Genomic DNA, 11,537 nt, shown 5'->3' with positions numbered 1-11,537 from the left:
TGCCCTTTTGTGCAACTTTTCTCCAAGCTTCCGACTTATAGATGTGTTTCTTGTCAATTTTCAGCTTGAGATGACGATATTGTGAAATGGAAGGTATGGTCGATGTTGCAACACTCGTGAACTCTTGCATTAATGTTATTACATATCAACTTTATTGTAATGCTATATCGTGGTTAAGAAAAGCACATTGTAGTGCTTTTCACATGGTCATGGCATAGCAGAATGGATGTGCTATTTTGAAAAGCTATTTTGCAGCCTAAAGATGCCATGACTAGTCTACACCTAATTCTATTGGCCATGGATAAACATGTGGGTGCATCACGTGTAGGAGGTAGAAATTCACTTGTGCACAATATTATTAATTTCTTGTTGAAGAGGTGGTCCATAATTTCTTTCTGCTTTTTGAATGGTTTGCATTTGTCTTTGCTTTATGTAATTGTTATTTTCGAGCAAAGCTTGTGTTTCTTGACAACTTTGTTTCTATGTTTTTTCTTGACTATACTTCTTTCTTTCCATTCATTGAAATATACTAAATTCAAGGTTCAAGAACATGCACATCGTAAAAAAGTTCGCTGAATTGAAGGAAGTCATGCAATTGCACATCTCATTGAAAAATGTATTTCGAGCATAAAGGGAAAGAAACATAAGGAGATAAATTCTACAATAGCACTTGGGATGATCAAGAAGAAAGGCATCACTTGGTAAAAAATGTGATTGTCCACTCAATGCATAGTGTCAAGGTTGTTTTAAATCATTTGACAAAGGAATACAAGAAAGTTGTTTACATTGTTGAAGATAAGATATATACTAGATGCATCTCATACAAATTATTTTAAGCAATTTGCGAGAACCCCACGGGGAAGCAATGGCAAGCATGGAGACATTTTGATCAATCATTCTTTGGGCTCCCATTAGATGGGGGTTGACACTCTTGGGAGGATCCAAAGGCCAAAGATTAATTGATGTGATATGGCAACGACAAAAAAAAAAATCGTTTGAGAAACTTCGCCCATGCCAAGGTGGCACTAAATCATCGGTCACAAACAATTGTGATACTCTTGGTATGTTCTCTATTGTCAAAGACCAAGTTCCTTCATATCATGTACACACAAAATTATCCCTTTATGGTTAGGCCACATTGGAATCCTTGGTGGACCTATTCTTAATGAATGTGATTTGTTGAAAAGAAATCGTTTGAGAGTCGGTTAAGCTACATTCAAACAAAATCTAATGGAAAATCCATGTTCATGTACCACGAAACTATTAGATTGCAAAAATGTTTGCTTAGGTTCAACAATTTAAAGGTTATATTCAAACCTATTTTACCATGATAATCTATCTTGATGCGGCACAACATTTGCTTGCAAAAGAATTTGTCGCGAGTAACGTACTAATAGTTTAAAGGCTAAATATAGGTCACACAAACACTTTTCGGTGGTTGCTTGTTGGGTTATTTTTAGAAAACATGCAACAACAGATGAAAGAATGCACGGCATATTATCAGAGCCAATCAAATCTAATATGTTGCAAGAGCTATTTCAACATGTTTGTATTCTGTAACTTTGGGTTTAAACATGTAGAAACTAGATATTCAGTTGGCTTGTCTTTTAATTTTTAATTGAGGATTGCCCTTTGGCTCTTTACATTTACCATCAAGTTGTTTAAACAGACAAGACCATTAGATTGCATTAGGTTCGTTTACTTGTCATGTGGACAAATCTCATGTCACTATCTTGTTGAAGACTTATGTCATTCAAAAATATAATAATCTTACCTCAACCCAATAGACCATTGTCTAACCTTGTTGAAATGATCTGTTTACAAATATTGACATATAATGGAGGGGAATTCATTGAGCATTACTATGGTTCAAATCCATTGATTTTCCTAGTAGACATGTATCCTTGCACAATGAGATTGTTGCTCTTAAAAGTAAACATTACGGACCATGCCAATTTGTTCGAGTGTTAGCAAATATTGACATATAATGGAGGGAATTCATTGAGCATTACTATGGTTCAGATCCATTGAGTTTCCTAGTAGACATGTATCCTTGCACAATGAGATCGTTGCTCTTAAAAGTAAACATTATGAACCATGCCCATTTGTTCAAGAGTTGGCTAGGCTAGGTTTAAAAACCTTCTTAGAACAAAAATTTCGTGCCACAAAAATTGTTTGGTCGCACAAATATTTGTCTTTAAAACAAAGTATTCAACAATTTCAAAGCTATGCTTAGACCTAGCTCCATGACATAAATCAATGTTGATGAAGCACAAAATCATTTGCTCATAAAAGAAATTGTCCTTGATAACTTGCTTGACAAATTAAAGGCTAAGTATAGGTCACACGTCAAACACTTTTTCGGTGGCCACTTGTTCGAAGCGTATTCCATGACAGATAAAAATTTAAGAGAGAGAGAGAGAGAGAGAGATTTGAACTTGTTCGCAATTACTTGGCAATGTAGAAAGTATGTAGAAATCTAGATGCACAATGTTCAGACCTACGTGAGCTTCAATTACCTGGCATATGGGCAAATCTCATGTTACCACCTTATTTCCTAATTTCCCGATATAAATCCATATTCATGTGGCACAAAATCATTTGCTCGTAAACGAAATTGTCTTGTGTAACTTACTTTCTAGTTTCAAACCTAAATATAGGTCGCACAATCACTTTTCGGTGACCACTTTTCAAGCTATGTTCAAATAGTGCACACAATGGATCAATAATTATTTCACTGAACCACACATATTATCATACTCAAACAAGTGCAATAAATTGCAAGATCTATTTCAACATGTCTCCAGTGTCCTTTTGGGACAAAACGTGTAGAAAGCTAGACGTCCACTAGGCCGGTTTTTGACTTTTTAGATGGGAATTGCCCTTTATATTTACCATCAAGTTGTTTAAAAAGACAAGATGTTCGGATTTTGTCATGGTTGATCACTTGGCATACGAACCAATCTCATATCTCCACCTCATTGACAATGCCATTCATTTCAAAATGTGTATAACACTTTTACCTCACTCTAATAAACATCGGTTTAACTTTGTTGAAACTACTCATTAACAAATTTCGGTACATTTGGAGGGTCTTGCTATAAATTGTAGAGCCCTTTATTATGTTCAAATTTGGATTGGCATGGATTGATTATGATTGAAATGTCAGGAATTTTCAGCTCAAACCAATGTCTTTTCAAACTATTTTAACTCTCATTTTTTAAACCTTGCAAGGGGTATAGTTGAATGTCACCTCTTTGTGATAACTAACACTGAATGTACACTTTCACCTATAAAACTAGGGTACTCTACAAATACATAGATAGGCAAATTGATTATGTTAAAAGCAATGAGACACCATATAGTACATTGGATGAACAAAGACGAGAAGGGAATAATATTTTAGTCTTCTTAAATGCTAGGAAAGAAGATGTGATGAAGCAACATATCCAATTGAATATATCTCATAATGATCATTGAAAATAATGAGTTGTCTCCTCAACAATAAAAACATTTTCAAGATTCTAAAGTTTAAGATTAGAGATAGCCTGAAAAGGCAATTCATCCACTCCAACAATGCATTTCATGAAAGGATTCATACTTCTTGGTTTCTATCTACAATTGAATAGTGTTCTCATAATGAAATTCCACATTGGTGTTGTGAGATAATGACGAGGATCTACACGTTCTTGATTGGAAATAGAAGAACACAAAATAGCAAACACATTGTCACAATCTACTTTGAAGTAGCTAAGTTTCATCCTATTGATATGTAGTCTAAGTAGCACTATCACGTTCGAATTGTGAACCAACAAATAGTTGCTTGTGTTACATATATTTTATTAGTGTAGTACACTTTGGTAAATACAAGAAAACAATTAGAAAGGAAACGACAATGAACTTGAAATGTGTCGAATGGCCTTCATTGTTCTCAATAAAAAGAAAGGAAAGAAGTAAATTCAATTGTGATAGACGAATATGATATAGAATATAATGTTTCAACGGCGAACATATCCTAGCATGTTAGGGTGGTTTATACATCAAAAAAGATGAACCGTGTAGTCTATATGTATTGATGTCATGGTTAAAGTCAACTTAACCTTAACAACAACATCTTTAAAATCTCAATGTATCCTTACCATGGCATTCATTGCAAATGAATTTACCCAATATGTCACTCGACTTGTCAACAAACCTTGATCGTACATATTCTTGTTCAAAATGCGTGGATAAACATCCATTTTGGATGTGGAGATGCCCACACGACACTAAAAAAGTTTTTAGCATAACTTTCAACCTATCGCTTGAGTATTAAAACTTTAAAGGCTTTATCAAAGGAGAGGCTAACCACTCACAAAAGGATAGACAAATGGTGGCATTTTATGTAGTACATTAGAGAGATCACTATTTTGAATCTAGATTCTTATAAGATTTTTGTATAGATAAAAAAATCAATATCTTTCTTAAATATTCCAGAACAACTCGTGCACCTCAATGTCCTGATCAAAATTGTTCCAAATTGTACCAAATACCTTTCATGAAAGTGTGCCAAATATGGCACATATGTTTAGACGAACAAGAAGCACACATATTTGCAATTCAAGTTATTGATTATCCACCAAAGATCAACGCTCCATTCCATTATTTATGAAGTGAAATGTTTTAGAGCATAAAATGTGACACAAACTATGGTTGGACCTGAAATGCATGGGTTTGCATTTGTAGAGTTAGTTGGAAGGTGTAATATTTGTTACTTTATCATAGGTAAGTGCAATATTATAGATGGACATGATTGATGGGGTTTAGGTTTGGTTGAGGGAAGACTTAGAATGTAAGGTAGATTGGCTTCCATCAAGTGGTTGACAAGCCTTGGCCATGCACATGGTGAGTCTTTCGACAAGTAGAAACTAAACCTGACAATGTAGTTGATGAATCATTTAGTTGGTCATTGGTTGGGCGGCAAAATCATCTTGCCACTATTAGTTTCTAACATTATCTGAGTGCTTTGAGCTCCTATCTTATGTACTGGTGTAGTTTGTTGTGAATGATTGTTTTCGGTGTTAGCATTAGTTTTGAACAACTTGATCATGGGTAATGAAGAATGAAATATATATGATGAAGTCAAAGGCTTACAAGATTTCATGAAGAATGGATTTTTCTACATCAACACCACTAATTTTTATTCAAGACATTATCCTTATTCTACTTGTTAACCATTGGGAGGGGTTCATTAACTTGGAAAGAATATTTTCTACCTGTTATAAGTACTTTACTTGAATTGTCATTGATGCCTAGTTCTATGAGTTATACTGAGATCTTAACCCTTTACCCTCATGTTAGGATATCACACTTTATTTCAGAATTGGTTGATCTATTTGTAATTCCATTCTTTATCATCAAGTAACTTTTGGCAACATCATCACATTTGTTTTTTAATTGAAGTTAGTAGGAAAGAATCAAACAAGTGATCTCCAAATATTGAACAAATATTACCATGTCCTTGTTCGGTAGTTATCAAAACGTTTATGATCATTAGTATCTGTCTATGGAAACATACGTCTAAAATAATCAAGTCTTCAAATGTATTGACAACTTTATACTTGTTAATAAACCTTAAGTTTGATGCTTGGCATTCAACCATTACTGTAGAATACATCATTTGAAGAGTTTGGACTCATCAAGGTGGAATACTTTCTTGGATTTGTGTTTATAAATGTCTTATTCTATGCACATGTAAACAAAAAGTCTCAAGTATAGGACATCGTCTTTGTCTTCCTTTAATCCTTCAAGCGTTGCTCTAGTATGTAAAATGTGAAATGTGATTATTTATGTTGGGGTATTAAGGTGAATTTAAATTTCTTTCCACATTAACATATATCTAAAGATGGGTTTACATGAAACATGATAGATAGATATATATTTTTAGCATCTATATTGAGGCCAATAATGACCCAGAGAGAGAGAGAGAGAGAGAGAGAGAGAGAGAGAGAGAGATTATATATGTAAATATGGTTTTACATGCAATGCTTCAAGAACTCATCTTGCAAGCTGCAAGCATGAGAAAATGATTAGGAGAAAAATGGTGCCAGAAATAAGGATTGGGAAACAATTTGTCCGTAAAAGCAACACCATGTGAGAAATAGCAAGGCCATGGAGTAAAATATGAAAAACCGACACTGCGAGACCTTCACATTTATCTAAACAAAAAATGCTAAAACCATATTTTTGAGAAATATATATGAAATAAAAACATCCAAGAATCCACTAGGTGCAAGATTGAGTAAGAATGTAACCATAATCGTAGGCCGATGGCTTCTGTCCGTGTTTGGTTATGTGTCTTATATGAGCTAGTTTGTGCCCTAGGTGACCTTGTGCTATGACAACATACATCATGGACTCTTGATTAGCTCCCTAGCTAATGGTGTTCACTATACCACAAATGAGGTTCGAATCTCCTAATTTTGTCAATGATTGGTCACATTGGACATGTTCACACTTGCTCAACATTAAAATGCTAGCCTCGACTTGTAGCACCAATTCCATGGTATGTTCCGTAGCGAGGTCCACTCATCTACGCAACATAGCAAGATCATCACTAGTGCATATTTGGAGCCGTTCCGTAGAAGTTGTCGATGTCGACAATTGGCCAAAAAGGGGACAAAGAGGCTGTTGTGTTGGTGGGTGGCCGTCAAAGTAGTTGTTGGCCAATGCTTCCTTTATTTCTCGTTTACCTTGTGTATTAATACGGAGGTGCCGTGCGTGTAATGTTGTTTAAACGACTTAAGGCTCAAATAGTTAGCTTCCCATTAAAAAGAAAAAAAGAAAAAGAAAAAGTTGAAGGAAAAAGCTTTCATTTGCACTTTCCACGTGGATGGCACTTGGAAAGGACCATTGAGGTTTTGCTTATTTATATAGATTGCCCCTTTGGGTTGCTTTTGTCAAAAAAGGGGCTCTCTCTCTCTCTCTCTCTCTTTCTTTGCAATCCAACAAACCAAAGCCAATCAAAGTCCTCATTTGCATGAGACCTTTGTTTGTCCCCTCCACAAGACAAGAGGGAGACCAAAACCAACCTAACCATGAGCCTTCTAGCTGGTGGGGGAGCTGGTGGGGGAGCTGATGATCCCTCATCTCCACCCAACCCTAACCCTAACCCTAATCCCCCACCTCGCTCCCCTCGACGCCGCCCTCGCACCTCCTCCTCCGAAGACTCCCCACCACCACACTTGTCCTCCGGCCCCGGGCCCGGGCCCACGAACACATGCGTGCACCCCATCTTCCATGGGATCCGTCAACGCAGCTGGGGCAAGTGGGTGGCGGAGATCCGTGACCCTCGCACGAAGTCCCGCATCTGGCTCGGCTCCTTCTCCACCCCGGAGATGGCCGCGCGCGCTTACGATGTCGCCGCCCTCTCCCTCCGGGGCCCGGACATTGCGGCCGCCGACCTCAATTTCCCGGACCTCGCGTCTTCCTTGCCCCGCCCGGCCACGCTCTCGGCTCGGGACATCCAGACCGCTGCCGCGGCCGCGGCTGCAGCTTGGAGCTCCAAATCCAAGGTGTCCGAGAAAGTGGCGCCAACGGGGCCCGAGGGACATGATACCAATACCATTGCCGAAGAAGCTGAAAACTATAACTACACCAGCACCACCGGAGTGATCGCGCCTCCTCCTATGGATGAAGAGATGGCCCATGATCCTTATGTCATAGCGGACATGGCTCATGCAATGCTTCTTTCGTCGTCCTCGTCATCCTCATCGGGAGCGCCTCAAGCTGGCGAAACTAGTACCTTATATCATCATCACCATGAAGGGGAAGAAGAAGATGATGAAGAAGAAGAAGGGGATGGGAATAAGTGGAATTTTTGGCTTTGGGGGGACCGTTGATTTTCTTTTCAAGTATTAATCATATTTATTACATTACACGTACTTTAGGATTTTTCTAACTTAAGAATAATACATTAATTAGGCTTTTAAATACTTAGGTTTAACATGACAATTAGGAAAATCCCCAACCTCACTTGGATTAATAGTTAAGTCACCTTCTAGTATCCACACCCATTTGATCAACACTATGTTCCACAACAAGGTTTATCAGTCATGTTAGGAAAGATTTGAATCCCATATCCCCCTTGGAGGAGATGGCCTAGACATCAACACCATTGTCGACACTTGTTGAAGGTGTCTTGGAGGGATGCAGGAAACCAATGTTGACCGGACGTAACTAGAGGCTTTGAGACTACCTACCCCATATATGGGTGACAACTTTGTTGAGTTCACATTATACCTAGGTATTAAAGATAGACAAAACCTAAGAGACCTCCCTTGTTGATCCCTCCATCAAATTATGCCATCATGTTGGTGCACTCAAAACCGCAACATGTTGCAACATCTACAACGAAATGATGGCATGTACCCAACAACATATTCTCATCCTTGCACCATCTAATGGGAGAAGGGAAATCGACCTCCTCTGTGCTTGTTGCCATGATCTTGATATTCAGAAAGGATCCTCAAGAGATTAGCATATTATATTTGTGAACTCTATTCCTTCTTCGGACATCGGAGTTGAGGAACATCTTTCACTGTCAGTGTATCACATGTGAAGCAAGTTCATGAGTTACATCTGAAAATACTTCATACGATCAATTAATGCATGCACCCATCTCATAGAACTTCTCTTGTAGTCTTTAACATAACAACCTCATCCCTTAAGAAAAATAGATATGCACTCTACTTAAGCATAGTGATGATTGACCTCAAGAACAAAACAAAGCACATGTGGCTACATGTTGTGCCTTAGTAGAGGTGATGCACATGCTTTTTGGGTACCATGCATAGTATTTTTGGCCACCATATGATGATGTATAAGAAATCCTCACTATTTATGGTGGCTACTACATGCATTGCCCAACATATGGGACAATTACGTTGTCTTAGATAGGGATATATTCCATGAAAGTCAGAGATGATGTTAAAATTCTTCGGCACAATCTCATCACAGTCATTCTTGGAAGGCCTTCTAACCTACCCTAATTTGCTTGGTTTGCATCCTTCATTGTCGATGTAAACTACCATTTTTGCTAAAACTTGATCATCCTATTGGTATGTAATGGGTGTTGACATGATAAATGAAGATTTAATGTTTTGTTGACATAAGAAGAGAAACATCGCACATGTCCATTTGTATGTTAATTAAATTAACATGTTAGATCTCTCTATCTCAAGATACCATAAAGTGTATCGTTGATGATTAGGATGGCTTGCATGGCCTTTGATTCAAGGGATGTCTTGATTGTTGAGGATGCATTTATTTATTGTTGACATTAATAATGTCCAAATATCTCAATGTGATAAAAATCACATTATACAATGTAATGTGTTCAATGTGATAAAAATAGAGGCAAACTTATCATGGGTAATACATATGCTAGATTCACCATCATGTAGAAAATGAGGTATTGTGTTAAAGTCATTTTGATACACTATATTCTGCAAAATTATGAAAACCAAATAGTGTTAAGAAAACTCAAGCATCACCTAGAAAATATACCATTGATGTGATAACTCTCCATTGGGTCTATGTAACTATGTAACAAGGACCTTAATTTCTCTTAACAATTATATTAGCATTAAAAGGTTCCTCAAATCCCCAGGTGTTTGTAAGTATGGAAACAAAAATATGGCTATGCTTACAAAACATCGAAAATGTTTCTTAACTTACTCTATGGAGTGTCTCTTTAAATGGCATCATGCATTGGACTCCCTCTCATATCTCTATCTTTTCTCTTCCTTGCTTGCATTTTGTAAGGTCTCCAAACTATTGGCTCTTGTGGCTTATGTGATGATGAGGAGACCCTACCTCGTGTAGTGATACGTGCCTCTAATCTTATGCTTGGAAGATTTAACCATGCCATGATAGTCCTCAATCTACCTTTTTTGCTTCACTTTATTATGTGCATTTTTTATCATCCATTCTTATAATGTAGTTATCTTGCTTTCATACTTACTTGCTCTGCCTTTTGAGAGCAATTAATGACATTGACCTATAGGTGCACTTGGACTTCATTCCTCTTGTGTTCCCACATGCCACACACAACAAGATTACTTGCTAAGAATAACTATTAGGGTATGAACCAAGAAAGATCCCCTAATCATTGTTGAATGTTACTTGAACAAAAATGGTTTGCAAGCCTCTTAGTCCCTATTCTTCTTTCGACAATTTAATAGGCTTGTTTTCTATAGAGATGAAAATATGTCATATGCAAGCCCTTGCTAAGTAGTGGGGATCGATACTAAGTTACTTGTCGGCGTACGTACGTAGTACGTACATACGTATGGGAAGCATCAAACATCTCGAAGGAAATTCATGGAGCAATCTTTATATAGTGACATTGGCTCCTATTATGTATATATATATATATTAAAACATGATGCTTTGTATTAAGGTCATACAACTAAACTTTCAAATTTGTTGATTGGCTTAATTATTATGAGTCATGACCAAGATGTCCTCACAAGATTGGAGTTGGAAAGGGTTGCGTAGGAAAGTCCTTTACTATTTTTTTGTGATACAACCTAATACCATGGGTAAAGATTATTGCAACCAATCTCAGATGGTTCCTTTGGTGAACTAGAATAGCCAACCATACACCCAATTACCAATTGTATATAATGAAATTGAATTGTAGAAGTGACAAATGCGAACTCCTCCAAGGAGCACTCACACTAATAAGAAGAGGGTAACAAAGAATCTACAAAGGTTCTTAGAACTAGCAGAGCCCACTTTCACAAAATAGTATTAAATCAAGATAATGCCATCTCTCTCTCTCTCTCTCTCTCTCTCTCTCCAATGAAAACATAGAATTATATTAACTACAATGGTACCACAACGGACTAATGTCACCAATACTAATGGGACAAGTTGAATAACCAATAGGCAAGATGAACACTCCACCGAGGAAAGAAATTTGACTTGCTCCAACAAACAAAATCCCCACATCAATACTCCCTTCCAACATTTGTAGATATGTTCTAACTACATGTCTACCGTCAAATACATAAGTATTGGGCAATCCTTGATACCTTGGACCGACAATCATCCCCATCTTTGGTTTCTAGTCAAGTTGTGTAAATTTTGAAAACCCTCACTTTCTTGGCATCAAATAACAACATGAGAAAACCCCAATATTCAATACTCTTAAAATGAAGAAATTTGCTAGAAGTGGAAATTTATAAGGTCAACTATATTTTAACATTTGTCATCATCCATAATTAGAGTCACATATTCTTTTTTAGCCTTAGATGATAGCCATCCAAGAGATTCAATGGAGAAATATATAGTACGAGAGATTAGTATTTACCAGTGAGCCCATAGTAATGTCAATCAATAGATGGTTGCTCTTGGGTTTGTCTAGGTAAACAAGCCTCTATCAATGTTATACTCTTTAGTTGTTGCCAAATAAACCTATAATTGGGTATGATGCTAGCAATTAAATTGGGAGTGAAATATCTCTTTTCCGTGCCAAAATAAGAATCAAGAAG

At 37.1% G+C, this 11,537-nt stretch overlaps 1 protein-coding gene across 1 annotated transcript; it reads left to right on the top strand.

Annotated features, from left to right (window-relative positions):
- The first annotated feature begins 6,956 nt into the window (after positions 1-6,956).
- Positions 6,957-9,149, top strand: LOC147857373 (ethylene-responsive transcription factor ERF024-like). Its single transcript, XM_087328122.1, has one exon. It carries the CDS (start codon positions 7,077-7,079, stop codon positions 7,878-7,880), a length of 804 nt encoding a protein of 267 aa, XP_087184248.1. The 5' UTR covers positions 6,957-7,076; the 3' UTR covers positions 7,881-9,149.
- The last annotated feature ends 2,388 nt before the right edge of the window (positions 9,150-11,537 follow it).

The sequence above is a fragment of the Azolla caroliniana genome, unplaced genomic scaffold, assembly GCF_043228905.1.
Source record: "Azolla caroliniana isolate FFs.n. ecotype wild unplaced genomic scaffold, voAzoCaro1.0.p SCAF_12, whole genome shotgun sequence".
Lineage (NCBI taxonomy): Eukaryota > Viridiplantae > Streptophyta > Polypodiopsida > Salviniales > Salviniaceae > Azolla > Azolla caroliniana.
The sequence above is the reverse complement of the archived record's forward strand: the minus strand, read 5'-3'. Positions and strand labels throughout refer to the sequence as shown.

What these genes read in the sequence shown, in the direction of transcription:
- LOC147857373 (XM_087328122.1), top strand. Translation starts at nt 7,077, where the DNA reads ATGAGCCTTCTAGCTGGTGGGGGAGCTGGTGGGGGAGCTGATGATCCC.